Source organism: Platichthys flesus, chromosome 11 (genome assembly GCF_949316205.1).
Source record: "Platichthys flesus chromosome 11, fPlaFle2.1, whole genome shotgun sequence".
In the NCBI taxonomy this organism is placed as follows: Eukaryota; Metazoa; Chordata; class Actinopteri; order Pleuronectiformes; family Pleuronectidae; genus Platichthys; species Platichthys flesus.
This window is the reverse complement of record NC_084955.1, coordinates 16,451,508-16,472,269: the sequence shown is the minus strand read 5'-3', so window position 1 is coordinate 16,472,269 and position 20,762 is coordinate 16,451,508. Positions and strand designations below refer to the sequence as shown.

The following is a 20,762-nucleotide window of genomic DNA, read 5'->3' as shown; positions in this document are numbered from 1 at the left end:
ATATATATAGCTTTCACTGTAACACAATTAAATAGCCACTCGAGCAATCTGATGTGTTTATATATATTTTGCTCTATGCGGCTGTGATGATACAGCTTGCACCTTCACCCCCTCCCTCCCTCCCCTCTCGCCCACGACGACGACTCGTTGTTCTGAGACAGACGACACATCATCGTGCACGGAGGAACACGCACAGAGCTCCAGTCCGATGAGGATGCTCAGCTCCAGGCCTTTAGGTTTCATCTAACGTCGGCGTGTTGGTGGGTTTCCTGCAGAGCATCGCACAAGACGATCATGGCAGAAACGGAGTTACAAACCTTTACCTCGATCATGGACGCGCTGGTTCGCATCAGTGTGAGTATGACGCTCGTTAAATCAACCTGTTTATTTCAATCATAGCGGCCGTGTGTGCTTTAAGGGAGATCCAGCGTTTCCTCACTACTTATGTGTCAGAGAATTTGACCATTTTTCTTACACAATTGGTGGCGTACGTGCTGGAGGAATGTGAAGCGTTCCTGCCTTTTGAAGATTATTTTGGCGTTTAATCAGCCATAGAAAGCGATGGATTCCTCTCAGTCAAAGCTGAGAGTGGAGGTGGGACGAAACGTGACACAGGCCATATCCACACAGGCGAATAGTCGCGGCAGGTAAAGCAGTGGATGTGTGATGCTTTAATCGATAGAATATGTTATCAGTAGCTGAAAATACGCAGATGATGAGAAGGTAGCGAGATGATGAGCGTTGCCATAGAGACGGGATGCTGCATCACTGGACCAGGGCCTAAAGCAATGATACGTGTGTAAAACTGAGCAAGAGAGAAACAGAAGGCTGAATTTATTTTATTCCACTCTATTCTCAAATTGGGTGTCCTGTGTTTGTAGTACCTAATCCTTGCAAATGATATGGGGAAGCTAGAGGACTCCAGTCATTTTCAGAGAGAGTGGCTAACGCCTGAAGCAGGGGGGAGTTCTTTTTTCCTCCCTATGCTCCGTATATCAAACACCAGCCTGTGGCCCCAGTGTCTGCATCAGCTCCCTCTCTCGCTTTGGACTCCCACACCTTTTTTCAGGCCACAGGAGGCTGCCGAATCAAAAGAGCAACATGATTCTGTACTTATACCAGTGACTCAGCCTTTATGTGGTCCAGCTCCTCACACAACTCTCTCCCCTCCAGTCCAACATGAAGAGCATGGAGCGGGAGCTGCACTGCCCGGTGTGTGACGAGATGGTGAAGCAGCCCATCCTCCTGCCGTGTCAGCACAGTGTGTGTCTGCTGTGTGCGGCTGAGGTGTTGGTGCAAAAGGGTTATCCTCCACCTGAGCTCCCTCCAGAACCCCACTCACCGGCCTCCACGCCCAACACTCGCTCCCCGCGTCAGGGACGAAGACCCACGCCGAGGACCCCCGACCGCCTGGAGCGGGTCCTCAGAACAGGTAGTGGAAGGATGCAGAGATTCTTTGTGTTCATCATTCACAATAAGCTTGACATCATGATATTACGATTCAGATGACGATGGCGTGTGATGTCACTGCATCCCAGTCAAATAGATGATCTAGATGACTCATCACTATCCTGCTGCAGACCTATACACATTAATCTCATGACTTATTTAACTGCATGTAGAGCAAGGGCCACAGAGGCAGAGAGCAGCAAGTATCTGTCAAGCAGGTGGGTTTCAGTGTGTGTAAGCAAATAGCTCTGCTTTTTTCTCTTTTCACATCCTCCATTCAACAAACACACCTTCTTCTTCTTCTCTACATCTCACCCCGTCTCTTTTTCCTCTCGGCGACACCTGTGTCCTTCTCCCAGTGTGCGGGACATACCCGGGGCGAAGGCGGAAAGACGCCCCTCCCCCCATGTTGTTCCCATGTCCTTCCTGTCAGCAGGACGTGGAGCTTGGAGAAAAAGGCCTGACAGAATGCCTCCGCAACCTCACTCTGGAGCGTATCGTGGAGAGGTGTGTGTGTGTGTGTGTGTGTGTACTGTAGCAGACAGGGTCACCGGGACAGTCTGGTTCCATCAGAGTTCTTACTGCTGTCTAGAACATGACTTGTGTTTTTTATTTGGATCATGATTAGCTTGAAATCAAGAACAAACCACTCCAAAGGGCAATAAAGAAACACAGCAAATAAAGCGCCTAGTCAATACTGCTCAATAAATGAGACAGGAAATCATTTGCTTGAAGGAGATGCTTTAATGAATCTCTCCTTTACCCCAGATTCAAGGTAAACCTAAGTGCAGATTGCAGGGACATCTAAAATAACTGCAGCGTCTGACAACAACAACTCTGGCAAAATGGTTAAGTTTTACAAAAAGTGATGTTGGATAACATAGAATAAAATCATGCATATCCTTCTTAAATGTTAATTAACTGAGAGGAAAAATGATCTGAGATTGCAGGAGGCAGTTTCATAGAGTCACGTGCAGCAGTTTCATGAGGTAGTGGTCCTTTTGGAGAGTGTGACTCTGCATGTTTTACTGCTCAGAATGTACAAACAAAACAGCTGCTGCTGCTGTATCTAGGTCAGGCAGTAACAGAGTTGGACTCTAAACTTTTGAAAAGAGAGCAGGGACAAGCAAAGTTTGAAGAACTTCTTTGCTTTCTGTTTTTGCTGCTACAGAACTGCCTTAGCTCTGCACTAACGTCTGTGTATCCCAATCTTCCATCCAGGTACAGGCAAACGATAAGTATGGGCAGTGTGGCCATCCTGTGTGGTTTCTGTAAACCCCCTCAGTCTTTGGAGGCCACTAAAGGCTGTGCCGACTGTAAGTCCAACTTCTGCAACGAGTGTTTCAAACTGTACCACCCCTGGGGAACTCCCCGGGCTCAGCACGAACACATCCTACCCACCAACAACTTCAGACCAAAGGTTAGTCTGTTTCTTTGTTTTGTACACGACACACATCTCCTTCTATTTTCTTTGTGCCTAATCCTCCTTTGTGCTCCAGGTCTTAATGTGCACGGAGCACGAGCAGGAGAAACTTCTGTGGTACTGCCGCAACTGCCAGAGGCTGCTGTGTCCGCTCTGCAAGCTCCGACGAGTCCACCATGGACACAAAGTGTTGCCTATAGCACAGGCCTACCAGGCCCTCAAGGTGAGCGTGTGGAGTCTGTGTGAACAGTCTCAGGATTATAATCAGGATCCGGTTTAGACATTTAACTTTTGTTTTGGTGCTGCAGGACAAGGTCAACAAGGAAGTCGACTTCATCCTGGCCAATCAGGAGACAATACAGAGTCAGATCACTCAGCTGGAAGCAGCCATCAAACAGACGGAGGTGAACCAGAGTTTCTCTGCTTTGTGAAAGTGTCTATTTCTTCATTGTCTTTGGACAAATGAAGCAGAATATGTTTTACACTATACTGTGGTCTACACAATTGATCCTTTTATTTGGGATCAAATAAAAGGATCAATTAAGCAAAAAAGCAACGGTTTTGACACTAATCAACAATAATCCTATTTAGTGGAAGATCATTTTAATGTGTTTTAATCCATTTAAATCACTTTATTGGGTAAACCGCTGCAAGTCAGGGGACAGGTAGTGTTAGTACGCCCTCTAGAGGCCCAGGGCTCTGGTGCAATGGCCCACTCTGCAGGCAATATCTGAATCCTCGTCTCTGTGTGGACATTCCTTATCTATCATTGTACTTTATCATATCCTTCATCGTCTGTCTGTCTTTCTGCAGGCTAACAGCACAGTAGCCCTACAGCACCTGATCCACAGTATCCGGGATCTGGGAGCAGCCGTAGCCGAGCGTCAGGGGGCTTTGGCTCTGGCCGTGGAGGGCTCTCGCAGCAGGAGGGAGGAGGCCCTGTCTGCTCAGGTCTCAGAGAGGCGTGGACTGATGGAACACGCGGGCCTGATGGCCTACACACAGGAGCTGCTCAAGGAGACTGACGCACCCTGCTTTGTACAGGCTGCCAGAGTGACTCACAACAGGTACTGTAACTGTAACACATCAGCTTTTTGACCGTTTTGTCTCCTTTTCTCTCTTCTTCATGTGTCCCTGTGTCTGTCCCCCTCCAGGCTGGTGAAGGCCATCGAAAACCTGCAGTGTTTCACCTTCGCTGCGGATTCCTCCTTCAGACATTTTCACCTGGACGCGACCAAAGAGATCAAACTCATCAACAGCTTGGAATTCATCCGTGGTGCGCAAAGTTCTTTGTTCCCATCATATGAATTCTTCAAAAAGTCAAATCACACTTTGTTTATAAGCCAATTAATGAAATCTCTCCGTTGCCTTTGGCTCATCCGCAGCTCCAGTGGCTCCAGTCATCGACACTCAGAAGACATTGGCATACGACCAGCTGTTCCTGTGCTGGCGCCTCCCTCAGGACTCGGCCCCGGCTTGGCACTTCTCTGTGGAATACCAGCGACGGGCGGGAGGAGCCGCGGCCACGTGGGGCGGCACCAGATCCCCCGACGCTGAGACGTCATGGCAGCGCCTGGATGAAGTGAGAGGGACCAGTGCCGTGGTCGAGCGGCTGCAGATCGACAGCGTGTACGTGCTCAGGGTGAGAGGGTGCAACAAGGCCGGGTTCGGAGAGTACAGTGAAGAGGTGTACCTCCACACCCCCCCCGCACCTGGTGAGATATGCAGACGTGTTACATCATATCATCAGTTTTTACATTTCATACACTACGAAAATCATCTTTTCACTTTGAAAAAACTGTTGATACAAGATAAGTAGTATGCTTCAAGATTTGAATTTTTCTAACTTCCATATTTTCCAGTATTGGTATTGATTCGTTGACTAATCTTGATCATTGTTTTCTCTCCATCCCTTGATTTCCTCCATTCCCATTCCATTCATTTGATTATTTTAGCTCCAAACCCTCTTTTTTGTGTTCGTCAATCCAGTTTCATCCTGGTGCAACTCTTTGTGCTTCTGTCTTTCTCACTGCAGGTCTGTGTCATTTTTTTATTTATACAGTTCATCCATTGTTCGATCTTGTCGGTTCTACATATGGTAAAAACAAATCTCTACTCTGTCTGTCATATTAACTGATAGGTCACTTCCTATTTCCCTCTTTAATACATCCTTCTCTCTTGATCTGCCTCTTACTCTTCTTCACCTCCTTTTTCACGATGTGTTCAGACTTGTTGTAGTTTTGAATCTGTCCCAGCTACAGGATCAAAATCCTTCCTCCCTCCTTGACTCCTTTCCTTTTTTACTTCCTTCTCCATGTCTCTCCCTCCCCACTCCTCCTTCTCTCACCTCCTCCCAGTGCTGAGTTTCTCCCTGGACTCTCGCTGGGGTTTGCACTCTGACAGGCTGGCGCTGGGTAGAGGCCAGACGTACGCCCGCAGCGTGCCGGGCCTCTCCCTCCTGCAGGCTGCTGACCGCACGCTCACTTCCTGTCACCTGACATCGGACCTGCTGGTGGCTGACCTGGCCGTCACTCAGGGCCGACACTACTGGGCGTGCTCTGTGGAGCCTGGTTCCTACCTGGTAAAGGTGAGAGGCAGGCACGTGCACAGATAGACCCCTAGTGAGAAAAGTGCCCTTCTGCTGGAGCCCAATTAAAGCGTAAAGTAGAAAATATTTTCTCTGAAGTTTTAGTGATAATTTGTCAATGTTATTACCGTGCTTAATTCCTCATGGCAATAATCAAGCTGTGTGGCCTGTGATGCCCCTAAAATGTCAGCGCACGTGCCTGGTGAGAGGACATCTTGTCTGTTGTTTGGATGATATATGGGCCTCAGCTCTACCTTACCTACCGACTCAGAGTGGATGCGACTGAATCTTTCCTGTGTGTCTCTCTCTTGCAGGTGGGAGTAGGCCAGGAGACGAAGCTACAGGAGTGGTTCCACCTCCCTCAGGACATGGCCAGCCCTCGGTAACTAAATCTCTCCTTCCTAAATATACAGCAGACCTTGTTTCTCCTGCCCTGGAAAAGAACAGCAGATATGAATGGGATTTATTGGGACCTCATCTTTATCGGGAGCACATTCACTGACATACAGGGGGATTACGAGCCACGCCAGAAATGTCCCTTGGCGCACGTTTACATCAGGAATATTGGAGTTTTAATTGATGTTTTGGCCACTTGGGGGCAGTGGAACCACTTGTAAACAGGAGCTTGTAAATGAGAGTTGAGAGTCTGAATCAAAACGGTAAAGTTAAAAGCTGTAAAACTAAAACAATGAGCATTAAACCTTGATATCATCAGAAGAACTTACTTTCTAATTCAGCTTTTGCATTTGCAATGCTTAATTATTTCATATCACAAGCTTTTTTACAAATCCATATTAAATTTGGACAACATTATTATAAGTGTAGGGTCTATTATAAGGTATTAAGATCCCTGTTAATAGATTTGTGTTTAAAGTTTTAAGTGGGTTTAAAGCTAGACAATTTTCTGATAAGGCAGAAGCATTGCAAGTGGAGTATTTCACATCCTCAGATCAATCATGATTGTTCCTCAGGTCCTACTGTGTTTTTGTTGAGATACATTATGAACATATTCACCTGTCACTCAGCTTTTCTCTTGTTCAGCCTAATTTCTTCCTCCCTCAGCTGTGACCCAGACAGCGGCCATGACAGTGGAGCAGAAGACGGCCAGGACTCCCCTCCCTTCTGCTTCCTCACCATAGGCATGGGCAAGATCCTGCTCCCTCAAGGGCACGGTCACATACAGAGCCAGGCGGACAGCCAGAGCCACGGAGGAGTGCACTCCCACGGCAGCAGCCACAGCAACATGCCTCACCCTCACACGGCTCCTCTGCCGCCCCGACTGGGAGTGTTACTGGACTGCGACAAGGGACGGGTCACCTTCTACGACGCCCACTCGTTGCGGATGCTGTGGGAGACGCACGTGGATTGCTCAGCTCCGGTGTGTCCGGCCTTCTGTTTCATCGGCGGGGGAGCCCTGCAGCTTCAGGACCTCGTGGCCAGTCGGAGCGTCGAGGAGCCGCCGCCGCGGAGGGTGACCATCCAGACACGGGCGACAAATCTGAGCAAGTAAAGAAGGAGGCAGTTTATGGGCACGGTTCACTCAGAGATCACTGGTCATGTTGTTGGAGGACGAGAAGGTGTGTGAGTTCATTAAATAACAGCCTTTGACACTTAAATGAACTGTCAACGATTGGGAGACCCCACGACAAATATCTGATATTGTTTTGCATTTGCACCTGAAAATATCAAATCTCTCTTTCTTGCTTGATCATATTTTTGTTCCTTAACTATGGACATTGTGGCTGAAGTGATTTCCAACTATGCAGAATCCTGTAGACAGGGTGAGTCAAGCACCTTTCTAACAGATTAGGACAATGACTTGCGTTGTAAGAAGATCTGCCGTCCATTTACACTTGTCTTAGCTTTTCCCAGGCATCAAAAAATTGCATGCAAGTGTAACTTGGATACATAACTTACAGCAATGCAGGTAACTGTCACCTTGTAACCGCACCTCAGATGAAGGGTATGTCTAATTTTCTATCTTAATTCTGATATAGCCTCATCAATGTGTCAATATTGCAGAGTTACAGAGTTTGAATATGTTTCGGTTGGTGATTAGTAAACCCCTGCTGGCTCGTGTCAGGACATGAACGTTTTTATAGTCACAGTTTTGCATTTCAAAAGGATGTGCGTGACATGTCGGCTGAGTCAACGTCTCACCGCTGCCTCTGCGTTTTCAGACTTACAGAGATCAGAGTTTTAAAAACAAGGTTGTGAAGAACAATGCTCTCGTCACGCTGGTTTACTCACAAACCTGTGAAGACGTTTCATTGTTTTACGTTTCGAGAAAAGTTGAAAATTCAGATGGCCTACTTGTTCGGTATTAAACTGTGGAGTCTGACTGATTTGCACATACATATTAATGATCAGCTGGAGGAAGTGGAGGGATGACAACCAGCTGAAGAAGGTCTATTAGCTCTGGTTTCTTACAGCGTTTCCCTAACGCAACTGACAGTCGCTCATTTACTAACTGACTGACTCCCAGTTAGGTCGAGGGAATGTAGGAGTCGAGTTATGTTTTATTACAATGCAAGAGATTGTCTTTATTCTAATTTTTTCAAATCAACTGGCTCTGACTGTATTTTAATATATAACATGATTTTCTGGTGTGTTTGTGTGTGACTGAGAGAGGGAGAGCTCTGGCTGTGACTTTCATGCTTTCTGATGTGTGTGTTTGTGTGTGTATGTGTGCGTGTGTTTGTGTGTGTGTATCCTGTCTTGAACAACTCGTGTCGACTCCTCTTCTCCCGTTACAGCGCAGCACTTGAATGACTTTGGACTGTAGCATCTCAGAAATCAGAATCGACAACTTTAGACTTTGCAGAATGTTTCTATCATGTCACGACAAACACAATAAATGACTGAAAACTAACATGGAGTCACTGTGTGTCGATGAATGAGCAATCTAGAAGCTGTGAGGTGAATTGTAAATGTATTTAATGTATGATGAGTAAATGTTGCTCTTGCATAAGAAAGACAGAAGGAAAAAATGATTGACGTTTTACTGTGACATCAGAAACTTTATCTTTAGTATCTGCCGTCCTATACAGACAAACCGTTCAGTGTTAATCCTCACTAGCATCACAATCTTTGTTGTGAACCTCTCACACCTGTCATGTCACCGCCCTGCTAACGCCCACCATCGAAGTTACAAACATGTCAAACTCAAACGTCGGTTTGATTGTCGCACGCTTTTACTACTCACTGTAGTAAAAGCTTGAGACGATTAAAAATAGACTCTCTTTGTTCGAGTGTCACGCAAACACCGATGATGGTGTGGTTCCACCCTGCGGATGAAGGCGAGTGTTCCCTTAATCACTCCAAAGTTCCAGAGCTGCTCGAACAGGTAAAGTGGATCTTTAATGCCACAGGGATTAAATATAATAATCCTATTTTTTTTAGAACCACGGCACACCTCACAACACCTGCAGCGCTCCACATCTGTGTTGTGTGTCAAGAGATCAAAAGGACGGAGGGATGAGCCACTTTGGTTCTTATTTATCTATCCTCTTTCTAATTTCATTTACTTTATCCTTTATCAAACCTGGGAAGTCCTATTAGGATAAAACATCTGTTCAGCCAATGAGTCTTGGTCAATATTGCAAACCAAAGATTCACAGTAGAGATGTGAACAGATTCACCTGCAATATCAAACCAAAACACAAACAATAGAGACAAAAAAAAAACAAATATTGGGAACTAAGAAAATTGAGGCAAACAAAAGCTTATATGAAAAGCAAAGACATGATTCTATATTTAAAAAGAGAGTTTTCATAATGTTTTTAAACACGTCAACAGTGGATGAACGGGCCAATACAAATATGCCTTGCAGCTCATTCCATGATTTATTCAACTATGGGATGTTCCAGAAAGATAAAGATACAGAGTGGCTGCATATTGGTCATTAACCTTTTGACATTCACAGCGATTTTTTTGCCACCAAACCATCGAATGGAGCTTTTCTCGGTGTGAGCTGTCTGCTTCAGGGGGCTGCAGTTCAAAACTTTGCCAATAGGGGTCGACATTGATCGTGCTTTGATTCTCTCTTACTACAATAACAAACACTGAAGTGAAAAGGGTGGTGATGGAGTGTGTGTGTGTGTCTGTGTGTGTGTGTGTGTGAGTGAGTGTGTGTGTGTGTGCGTGTACGGGGGGGTTGTAAAGTCAGCAGCAGGTGTAAGATGTGTCAACACGGACTCGCCTGACCACAGATCTGTGTTGACATGTCAGACAATGAGGACTTTGCTGCGTCTTCCTGAGCCGCTGTGTTTACACCCAGAGTCTGAACATGAAGAGGTTACACCTGGAATAATACAAAGGCTCCCTCACGCTCCCTGTTTCCCCCTGGAGCGCTACTTATTTAATCGCTTTTTAATAGTATTTTCGTTTTCAGGCGGTTTTGTGTATTAATTAGCACCAATGTATTTACACGACACAAGCGAAAAATGTCATTATACGACAACAAATACAAAGAAAAGCAAAAAAATATAAAATCGTAATCAATAGCCAGGGATTGTTCATGAACACTCTTGACACCATTAAACCTGATTGTGTATAAAAACATTTTGTTTTCTCCCTCATCTTGATTCCTGCTTCTTCAGGGCCCCGATCCCACTGTGGTTGCATCACTTCATCTTAGCTACAGCCAAGTTTAGTTTACCTGTGTTTACATGACAGAACTCCTCCCCACAGGGGTTAAGCCATGTTTGTCTGTGTGTTTGCACGCAAACAAGTAGGTGTGAATTACCCGAGTATTCAACCGTGTGTGGTTGTGTCATTGCCGTGTCAGAGGAGCAGATGATGGGGATGAATAAGCAGCTCAACTGTATTAGGTAACAATAATAAGGCAAACCCTTTTTTTTTGTCTTTGAATGTTTGTGAATTATGATGAAAACAGACTCTCTCTGACTGGGACTGTCTGTGTGGAGTCATTATACTTGTTGGTTCCATGTGTTGGCAGTTACTGGAGTGCAAAATGGTAAAAATGCTGAATATGGTGAATATGGTGCAGCGAACTTTCAAATGTGCGAACAGAGCAGGAAGCTGCAGAAACGTAGAGGCCGAGTCCCCTGAACAGCTGTGTCTTCCATCTCTCCCCAGCACCGCTGCACATTAACGGACAAGTGTGTTCTGCTGCACACATGCACACACAACACAAACATTTATACTGTCTGTCCACGAAACCTTGTTCCATCTGTGATTGTCGAACAAAATGCATCTCCACTGATGGAGCCGATCTGTCAATAACTTCCAAAAAAAACTGTTTTTGTCTGCAGCTATGAACACACACACACAGACACACATACATATGGACACACATACACACACACACAAATCCACTTTACATAGGTTCCATTCAAAAATACTTCAGCACACAAACACAGACACAAATCCGCCTCATGTGTTTGCCCTGGATGGATGGATGGAGCCAGCGTGCTCAGACAGGGCCAAAGCCCCCGCAGGCTCTGGGAGTTTTTATGTTTGAGTGAGTGTCATTTTTAGACTGGAAAATTATTAGCTGTTCATAAAGCTCTTAACTGTACTGTAACACCTGTTTGGCTCCAGCATGTAGTTGTGTATTCTACACAATTACATGCTGAAAAGGGGACGTTTGCACTCGAGTACAATAATCTCTTACACAATAAGAATGAGAGCTCTGTGAGATAAATAATCATTTGAGGCAGGAGGACACGGTGTTAACTTTTTATTGATACCAGTTAAATTGAATATTGTGTTTGAAAAACATAATGCTGCTGTTGTCAGATTCATCGGTGTCAAGCGCAGTTATTAAATCTCTGATGGGCTCTGCTGGTAAAACAGAAGGATACCCGACAAGTGATTTAAGGTAAATGTGTACGTTCATCCTCGCTGACAGCCTAATAACCGGCTGTCCACATATCACTTCGCTCGCTGTTCCCATTCTGAAGGGGCGGCGGAGGCAGGAGGAGGAAGAGGAGGAAGAGGAGGAAGTCGCGGGGAGCAAAACAATTTATGAAGACCGAGACAGGACAGGACATAGTGAAGCACACTCAGACCCCCAGGACTCCCTGCAGGTTCGGCCTGTTCATCTATTTCCGTGGCAGAAGTACACAGCACGGAGCTGTCAGCACCAACTGTCCCCGCTGAAAGAGCCGAGGAGTCACATTTTTGCATGCGTGGTTGTGTTTGCATGATGAAAAGAGAAGGTGGTCCCTGTGTGTAACCTGCAATGCATGCGTTGAATTCTTGTGTGAGCCCATCAGCTGTGCCACCTCCTGGCTCTGAGGAGAAAAGTGCTGATTATAAAACCCAAACCAGGCAGAACTGGGGATAGAAAGTCACTTGCTGCTCCCTGCACATGATGCCCCTATAAATACCACAACACCAACTGCATTCACAAATAAGGCAGTGCATACATATGCATGCAATGAAAAAGTTATGACTCAAAGGTCCTGTGCTAGAGAGGATTTTATGTGCAGCAGTTTGTCACTCAGTAAAATCTCTTGCATATCAAACAAACCCGAAGAGGGTTTTTTTAGGACATCCCTTCTGCTTATAAAAAACGACATAAATCTTGGGCTGACAGTTTCACTAGACAAGCCTGTTTATCAGCACCGATGATCTGAGTGTAAGGTTACAAAACATGGACGTCAACTCAGAGACTATTCCATAAATGCAAGAGCAAGAATGAGGAATCGCTCGGTATTTTCTTTACGGTACCAAAGGTGAAGGAGGAGACTGATAAACTGAGCGAGATGACATGAGTAAGAGATATGTTTCAGGGAAAGGAGAAGAAAAAACAACAATGACGAGATTAATGAGATGTCAGTGTGGAAGAGGAGGAGTGGGGGGGGGGGGTAGTGTTCATGGCAATAATTAGATAAATAAGTGGAGGGATGAGTGCAGCAGAGACGACTGGGATGGGTGAGAGGTCGTCTGGAAAACTGAGAGAAGCACATTCCTTCTTTCTCTCTTGTTCTCTTCAAAACAGCAGCTGGGACAGGTGTGCTTTTACTGATGGCAGAAAGTGCACATGCTGCTGACTGCCTCCCAGTGTGCTCCGTTTGTGTGTGTGTGTGTTTGTATGTGTGTTTATATGCTGAGTGTGCACAATGTCTGGCTGCCGACTGCATGCAAGAGGAGACTTAGTTGTGTATAATTACGACGGAAACAAAACCCCAAAGAACAGAATTCGCCCATAATGACAAAAATAGACATCTGAATGCACACATGGTGTTTGTTGGGTAGGGACAGCAAGAGTGTCTGTGTAAGAGACAACATAGTGTGTGCCCAATGTGCCTAAAGGATGTGTGCGATGTGTGTGTGTGTGTGTGTGTGTGTTTATGTGTGTGTGTGTGTTGTTCAAGGAGACAGTCTCTACTCCAGGAAACAGAGGGATCCTGTTTGTGAGCTGTTCTCATTGTTCGGCTGATTACCGGCCCTTCACCCTTACTCCACCACACACACACACACACACACTCATATACAAGACACAGGACTCGTGTTCCTACTTGGCCGTGGACCAAGGTCCTGTACACATCAGCGCGGCCATGCTTTGATTTTCCTGTCCAACATTTAACACAGTGTCTCTTCACAATACAGCCATAGTTCCTAATGAGGGGTGTGTCGGGCCAGACTGACTCCAATGCATTGTCCCTGCAACCTTGTTGATGTCTGTCTCTTTTCAGCAGAAGACAACACCTAACACTCCCGTCTCTTCTCCTGGACTCCTCAGCTACTCATGTGTCCTCCTGTCCTCCACACCCTCCTTTTTCCTCCTGTCTCCACATTATCTGGGACAGAATCTGGGTTGTTTGGCCCAACTCACTGGTTTGTAGTCAAAAGCAGACGTGATGATGACTCCGACTTGTTTTGTCTGTACACCACTTACAGTCCAGAATGAAATCTGAACATCTATTCATGGGAGGCAATACATTTTGTAAAGATATTCGTGGTACCCAGGGTATAAACCCACTGACCATGGTGGTACTGTGACTTTCCATTAGAGAGATAGTGGCTACCTAGATTGGTTTAGCCACTAGCTGAAATTGTAGCTTTTTCAGTTAAGTTCATTTGTCATTTATTTACCCTGTAGCCTACTGCTGTTCAAGACTACACCTAATGACATCTGGGTGGATTTTGTGTGTATTACTAAATAGCAGATGTTAAGATAATATGGTAAACATTATATACTAAGCAGTTTGCGGTGTCACTGTGAGCATGTTAACATGGTGACATAACTCAAAGCAGCACTGTCCCTACCATGGACTGTAAAGATGGACGACATGTTTTAAGGTAGTTCCTCTGATTATATAAAGAGGGTGAACCTTCATGATTGACAGATGAGACTGACTCACGATTGGTCGAGCACATGTATATAGGCGTGTCCTCGCTATCGCGGCTCCATCCCTCATCAGACTCTGGCTCCAAATGACTTCTTTGACCCAAGATGGCAGCATTCCTATCCAGGATATTTTGGCTTCATTCTGGATCGTCGGAGATGTTGGAAATGTGTCATCCACTTTAGATACAAAGGCCCGGTCACACATGCACGAGTGTTTAGTGGCGAAGCTTCGGATTCTGTTCACTTCCAATCTGAGGGTTAGGAGGTAAATCCCAGCACAGCTTTGCATGGAATTTAACTTTGATCCACAACATTCACTTCAGATTCACACATGGCCAAGCTGTAACAGCTAGTTTTCTAGTGCTAGTTTTGTCTTTTTACTAAACTTTACAAATACAATAAAACACATCAAACTGAACTTTCCCTGTGATATTTTTTGATTCTTCTCCCTGGTTTTATTGTTCCCAACTTCTATCTCATTTGTGCACGCTGCCACTCTGCCCCCTCCATCTCCTGCTCAAAGTTTTCCCCTTTTCTTTCTTGTCCTCTTTCAACTGTAACTCATTTATCTCCGACTCACAGTCTCCTCAGCTTAGCTGCTCTCCTGCATAACACACAACGCAGCCTTCCAGCACAATGCTGTGTTGTGTCTGTACTAGGCTCTTTCAGGGGCAGGCTCTTTGAGCTCAGGAAGAGAGGCCAGTGTAGCACACATACACACACATGGGATGAGAACCTCTGGCATGGGCTTTCCCACCACTGCCCTCTCTGTATCAACATACTCACACAAACAAACTCATTCACACTGCTGCACCATCAAACGAGGCTTTTTGTCTCTTACACAAGCAGCCTACTACACACACAGAGTTATCTCCACACATCTGCATGTAGGCTCATTACTGCGTTCAAAACAAAAACCAGAGGACTGTAGAACGAATCCTTCTACTTCAAAGGTCAAGTGCAGCCTTCATGCTTCACAGATTTTCTCCTTTCAACCATCTTCAAAATTTAAAATCAGAAACTTAAAGTCATTAATGGTTATGATAAACATTTATTTACACAACACAAAGATATTTCGTCCCTTAGAAGAAATTGCGTTACACACATCCTTACTACTGGTAATAAGGAAACGAACACAATTTAAGTACCCATGAAAGCAACAAGTAAGATAAGTATGATTATTTTTTGTTAACATCTCTTATAGTGTTAATCTCTTCCTGCACTTGATTTAATCTCAGAAGAATATCTATAAAAAATAGTTAACAAAAAAACTAGATAATATCTGATCCCTAACCCTGTATCAAAAAGACTTGGAAACAAAATATATAGAAAACATTTCTGGACAAATATAGCTTACGGACTTGATATTCAGTCTAGTTGGTGATGCAAAGTAACAACTCAGAGAGACATCTGGATCTCCACACCCGGCAGTGGTGAGAAATATGAAGCTGTACGGTCCATCGTTTGATACTACATGTGTACCATTTCACAGGGAAACCAAATTTTGTATAAAAATAGCAGCCAACAAGTTGCAACTCTAAACGGTCTTTGGCTCATACAAGGTGACAAAGATTGGGTCCAATTCACGGGATTGTGAACAGATGGTTATTTTTATAGGTCAATATCTCATGACCTAATAGAAGGCACTTGAATGACGTGAAGAGTAGACACAGGTCACAAGTTTAACAGATAGATACAGTAAACCCCAAATAAAAAACATATTTGAAAACATCATGATTTTTTCATCAAACCACGTAACTGTTATCCTTCATATCATCCCCAAAATGACTAAGACAACAAAAGCAGTACATTATCTCCACTTCATAAGTGGAGTCACAAGCGGAATGATTGTTTCTCATCATGTGACCCTGTCTCACTATCGACAAGAGCCTTGCTGCAACCTAGAAATGTGTCGTCTCACATGTTGCTCTCATATTTGCATTGACTTATAGGACGGCGAGCTTTGCTTGACAGATGCGAATTTCCAAAACAGATACAATCTGAGGAGGCTGGTGAAGATTCCTGGAGTGTTTGGAACCTGGGACGAGCACAAACAGGGAGAAGAGGAAAAGACATAAACAATGGGGGTTCACCTTTAAATCAAACAATGATGAAAGCTGCGTTCACAAGCGTCTTACCACAATATAGTTATCGTTTAGCTGCAGGCCGTAAAGGACCCAGGAGGATGAAGTGAAGAAGGTGGTTACAGTCAGGGGGAAGGACAAGCACTGCACGTCCCCACTACGCACTATCTTCACCTGAAAGAGAGGAGAGCAGCACAGTGACACTTAGTTAACAATGAAACTGTATTTGGATGCTGCATTCAATTATGTTTATGTATTTACAGAGAATCAAATGACTGCAATGTGCAATGTGCAAATAATAATTGTAGTAACAGGCAAATAGAACTATAACTTATTCCTCCTCATGACCTGGTGAAAAACTAAAACAGAGTTAAAAGAAGAAATGTGAATATTAGACTTCCAACTCTAAGATGCCTACAATAATGAATCCAAATCAATTTGAATGATGATGTCTACTAGATGTCTAATTGTCTGTTTGTTCGTCAGCAGAATTATGCAAAAAAAAGAGACACGGGCCATGAAAGAACCTCTTTAATTTTGGGCAGATCCAGACAGAGTAGCAGATCCAGGAACCTTTCATTTCATTCTTTAACAATGTGAGGTTGAGCTTTTTGTTAAAGTTTTAACCAATTACAGAGGAAGTAATTCATGGAACTAGATGTGAAAAAAAGTTGGAACGCAGGAATGTTCAAACCTATGACAAGAGTGGAGGGTCACAACCTAAGAAGCTGGTTTGTACAGTGTGATAAATGTTTTTTTATGGATTTGTTTAAATCCCACATACAGTAATTCTATGACGGTTTATTCTTCCATCTGATTTCCTTTTAGCAACGTTCTCACATCTGGTCATCAAAACTCTATAATTAATCGGTATGATTATATGAATATCGTCTTAACATGGAATTTCCTTCTAAAAAGATCAAAGGCACATCTGGAGTGTGCTGGAATGCCCTGTATGAGGATGGCTTAGGGTTTAGTCATCAGGTGTAGTACCAGCATCACATTATGTAAACTGTAAAAAGCAAACTGAATGTAACCAAGGGGATAAGGAACAAACAGACAGAGGGGCAATAACAGGAAGACACAGATGAGGAAAAGAAAGGCAGGAAACTCTCTGTGGGTCATTTGGAAGTGTGAGGCAGATGGAGGGAAGGAGACAAACAGGATTGTGGACGGACCCAAAAGATGATACATAGACAAAAAAGGAAAGAGAGAGAACAAGGCATTTATTCCTTCACCGCTAAAAAGCTGCACGTGCAGACTTGACATGAAGACGAGGGGAAATAATATACTGCTTACAGTTGTATACAGAGTGCTGGGTGAATAATGTGAAGCTTGACATTCAGTATGTGGAATTACAGCCCTGGATATGATTTACGAGCTGTACAGACTGACTTCCTTCTGAGAAGGTCTGTACTTTAACTGGAAACATTAACTCTATATTTATAAATCATTAAAAGCTCCTCCTTTAGTCGGCTACTTAGCTACTGAAGAGCATGAACAACACTTTTCAAAGGTCTGAAGATTATGGACTATGCGATGTTATGGCTGCACTTTGAAAAGCAGCCAGTCGTCATTTGACTGATTCTTCTGGGTTTTACTGAGCATTAAAGCAGCCTCCACTAGTTCCCATGAAAAACAGCTTCCACTGAGAAATGAGCTGACTGAGACTCAGACAAGGTTCATCATGCAATGAAGAATTACTTTAAGTATTGTTTTAAAATGAAAGATACAAAAAAATAACTCAATCTAATGCAAAATATGATATGAAAATAATTAGGGAACAATTATAATAAAGTCAAACAGCAGTATCTTGATAGCCATGCTATGAACTCCAAATAACTAGGGTTGTGACTGACAAGATGTAATTGAAAAAAATCAACTATTCAAGAAGAAGAAAATCATAATTTCCCAAAGCCCTTGTTTAAGCGCTAAATGGGTTAACCTTGTCCTCTAATATCTAAATGTGATGTAAAACAGGGAAGTCAGAAAGTTTGATAAAAGTCTTATTATTTTCCATATTCCAAGTGTTTGCTGTTACTTTTCTGTACATAACCTAATTTCACTTTGTGCATATTAGCAGATACTGTTTGATACTTTTCTCCATCCTATCACCCCACTGTTTATTCCAGATAACAGCAGTTCAGACTGTTGTCTTTGCACTGTTTATCCGACTGTCTGTTTGTCTGTGATGCACGTGAGTCGTACCAGGTCGGTGAGCGGGGACAGGTACATGCTGACGGTGACCACGCTGCAGGTGAGGCCCAGCTGGTTGAGCTGAGTCTCTCCCTCGGGGAGGAACATGCTGAAGTAGAACCAACCGCCGACCAGCACCATACCCGCTGCAAGAGTCTCGGACATCACCAACCTCTGAAAGAAACACGCAGGGCGGTGCTGAGAGACAGATGTGCGGGACATTCACAGGGGTGGGGTGGGGGGGGGGGTTCTGCAGAGCAGCACTGACCTTCTGGTTGGTGTATTTCAAGTACATGATGATGTAAACGATCTGGAGGCAAGCTCCGATAACGTTGACCAGGGTGATCGTCTGGTCCTCCTTCAGAATCCCATAATACAACCAACCTAGGTTACTATGGAAAGAAGAAAAGCATGACACACCTGTGGTACTGAACCGATGACAGCAGCTAAAGTTCAGATCGGGTGTTAACATCTGTCCTAAGAGATCAGATCACACCTGGGACAGCTTTATGCAAATGTAATAACACCTGCAATTAAAATGCGTTGTGCATGTGGCTCCTGTGATCACTTGAGATCTCACTTCCCAGCCCCAAATGCAAATAATCACTTACGCCACTTGTGCTCCGGAGAAAACTAATGTTGTTTTAGCCCTAGTGGGATTTTACTGAAGTGACCAATGAAAAGGTTTGTGATTGTTGTGCAGGGAGGGAGAGAGAGAGAGAGAGAGAGAGAGAGAGAGAGAGAGAGCCAGCAGAGTCAGGAGGGGCTGAATGGATGAATGCACGCAGCTACGTAGAAAAGTGTCAGTCAATGCGTTGTGTTCAGTTTTGATATTAAGGTTTGGAGAGAAGCTTCAAAGTAAGCTGTTCTGCTTTCACACTGCAACAAGAACAGATGTTGACACCAAGTCTGAACAGGATCAGAGAGCTATTCAGGGCTGTGCAAAAAACACACTCACTTCAGACATGTGGTGAGGAAAGGGAGAAACTGGATGTTCTCTGTACTTTTGGATTCTTGCATCTTCTTTAGGTCGTTCCTGGAAACACACACACAGACACACAATCGTAATAAACTTGATTTATAGCGCACATGTCTGAACAGAGAGAAAGAAATAACGACTCATATCCAGAGATGCACGTTTGGTTACTTGTGACTTTAAATAAACACTTGTATCTGTGTGGTACAACAACAACAACACAACTCCATGCAGCAGCCGCCACTAACACCGCGTTTCCCAGCAGCCTCACTAAACCAAACAGGAGTGAACCAGGATGTGGAGCTGCCATCTGTCGTCAGGACAAACTTACAGTCCGGTCGAGAACATCCCGACCGTGAACACGATGCAGGCCCATGACAGCAGCTGCAGTAAATCCATGCGACGACAGAGAAACGTCCGACACACACAACCAGCTGCGCTTCGTGTCCTGCGCGCTTTTAGTCACGAAAGCTGAATTTGCTTGAATTCACAGATGAACTAAAACTCCGCTGGCGTTTCTCTCCACTCGCTGTATTTCCGTGTTTGCAATCAGTGTGTCGAAGATCTCCGCCCTGCGATTGGCTCCCCGCTGGAGCCGGTGGGCTGGATTGGTCCAATGGGATACTGCAACGTGAGCGTACATTTTGCTCCACGTCATCACGTAGAGATAATTTGGAATAGACAATGTTGGATTTGAAGAGATTGTTAAAGAGAATGTTGGATTTGAGGAGGTGATGAAGTGGATGAATGAGCATCACTCCACAAAAAGAGAAGAGAAGGATAGAAAGACGTTTGTAAAAAATGCAAAATAAAATGTGAGTTGCAAGTTTTATTTGTCATATGCAGGTTAACAAAGGGTCAACAGTAAAATACACAAATAACAGTGCAATTAAAAAGCGGACTATTATTATCACTGCCATCAACAAGAACGGTAATAACAATAAGAAGAGTAACAACAATAATACTAGCAAAACAACAATTAAGGCACATTGAAAGTGCTTTTTCAGAGGTTTTTCTGAACATTTCTGTTGACGGAGAGAGTTCCGGAGTATTGGGAATATTTCGGTGGAGAAGGCCATGTCCCCCAAAACTCTTAATCCCTCATCTTTGGGACAGACAGCAGTCTCCTGTAGCTGACAGGGAACCAGTGTAGAGAGGAATTCCCTCTTTTATGACCTAGTTCAAACTCTTGATGTAGCATGTTGAACCAGTTGAAGATGGGATAAAGAAGACTGAGTGATTCATATCATTTTATATATATATTAATATTTATGCTGCAAAATGTAAAATCCAAATTGGTCAACTGCAGCACACCGCTATCTGATGCCGTGAAGTGTTTGTTGTTTACCCTTGTGTCGTGAATAGCCCACACAGCTATGCTATGTTCACCTCCACATGTTGTTTTTTGGTATCTGACATGCTCTGCATAATAATAATAAAAGCAGTGATACTACTACTACTAAAAAAAATCATATAAGAGAACACATTTGAAGTAACAGAAGAATATGTTGAAATTACATTTAAAAGAAAAGGAAATATAAAAGAAATACAACTAGCACATGCATTTTGAAGCGTAGCATGCATTTTGCCTTTTCCCGGAAAAAATAAATGAAGTCAAAACTCAGAAATCCTGCTGCCTTCCTATTCAGCAAAGTTTCATTTCTCAGAACATCTCTTGGACTTGGCCTTTAACTGTAATTATCTGTAATGTGTCATTTCCCCTC

At 44.0% G+C, this 20,762-nt stretch overlaps 2 protein-coding genes across 7 annotated transcripts; one reads left to right on the top strand and one right to left on the bottom strand.

Annotated features, from left to right (window-relative positions):
* Positions 1–144: 144 nt before the first annotated feature.
* On the top strand, positions 145–8,331 carry trim46a (tripartite motif containing 46a). 6 transcript variants are annotated; one of them, XM_062399157.1, is made up of 13 exons: positions 145–354; positions 1,174–1,432; positions 1,809–1,956; positions 2,671–2,869; positions 2,949–3,095; positions 3,181–3,276; positions 3,686–3,939; positions 4,027–4,148; positions 4,258–4,587; positions 4,908–4,970; positions 5,230–5,459; positions 5,774–5,841; positions 6,522–8,331. In XM_062399157.1, the coding sequence occupies exons 1-13, from the start codon at positions 295–297 to the stop codon at positions 6,967–6,969; spliced, it is 2,424 nt and encodes an 807-aa protein (XP_062255141.1). In that variant the 5' UTR covers positions 145–294; the 3' UTR covers positions 6,970–8,331. The 6 variants fall into 6 exon arrangements, with proteins under 6 accessions (XP_062255141.1, XP_062255142.1, XP_062255145.1 ...); XM_062399158.1 differs by lacking the exon at positions 4,908–4,970; XM_062399159.1 differs by lacking the exons at positions 145–354; positions 1,174–1,432 and adding an exon at positions 1,470–1,667.
* A 6,486-nt stretch (positions 8,332–14,817) lies between these two features.
* slc50a1 (solute carrier family 50 member 1) lies at positions 14,818–19,596 on the bottom strand. The gene is made up of 6 exons (XM_062399826.1): positions 19,370–19,596; positions 19,021–19,098; positions 18,331–18,454; positions 18,075–18,236; positions 15,921–16,040; positions 14,818–15,820 (listed from the first exon to the last, which is right to left on the bottom strand). The coding sequence occupies exons 1-6, from the start codon at positions 19,435–19,437 to the stop codon at positions 15,713–15,715; spliced, it is 660 nt and encodes a 219-aa protein (XP_062255810.1). The 5' UTR covers positions 19,438–19,596; the 3' UTR covers positions 14,818–15,712.
* Between the last annotated feature and the right edge of the window lie 1,166 nt (positions 19,597–20,762).

Bases quoted from the DNA above. Each gene is read 5' to 3' on its own strand.
- trim46a (XM_062399157.1), top strand. From the start codon at position 295: ATGGCAGAAACGGAGTTACAAACCTTTACCTCGATCATGGACGCGCTG. The intron at 3,096-3,180 runs GTGAGCGTGTGG...TTGGTGCTGCAG, and splicing joins AGGCCTACCAGGCCCTCAAG to GACAAGGTCAACAAGGAAGT. The intron at 5,460-5,773 runs GTGAGAGGCAGG...TCTCTCTTGCAG, and splicing joins CTGGTTCCTACCTGGTAAAG to GTGGGAGTAGGCCAGGAGAC.
- slc50a1 (XM_062399826.1), bottom strand. From the start codon at position 19,437: ATGGATTTACTGCAGCTGCTGTCATGGGCCTGCATCGTGTTCACGGTC. The intron at 19,099-19,369 runs GTAAGTTTGTCC...GTGTGTTTCCAG, and splicing joins GGGATGTTCTCGACCGGACT to GAACGACCTAAAGAAGATGC. The intron at 18,237-18,330 runs GTCAGTGCTGCT...TGTTTCTTTCAG, and splicing joins TGAAATACACCAACCAGAAG to AGGTTGGTGATGTCCGAGAC.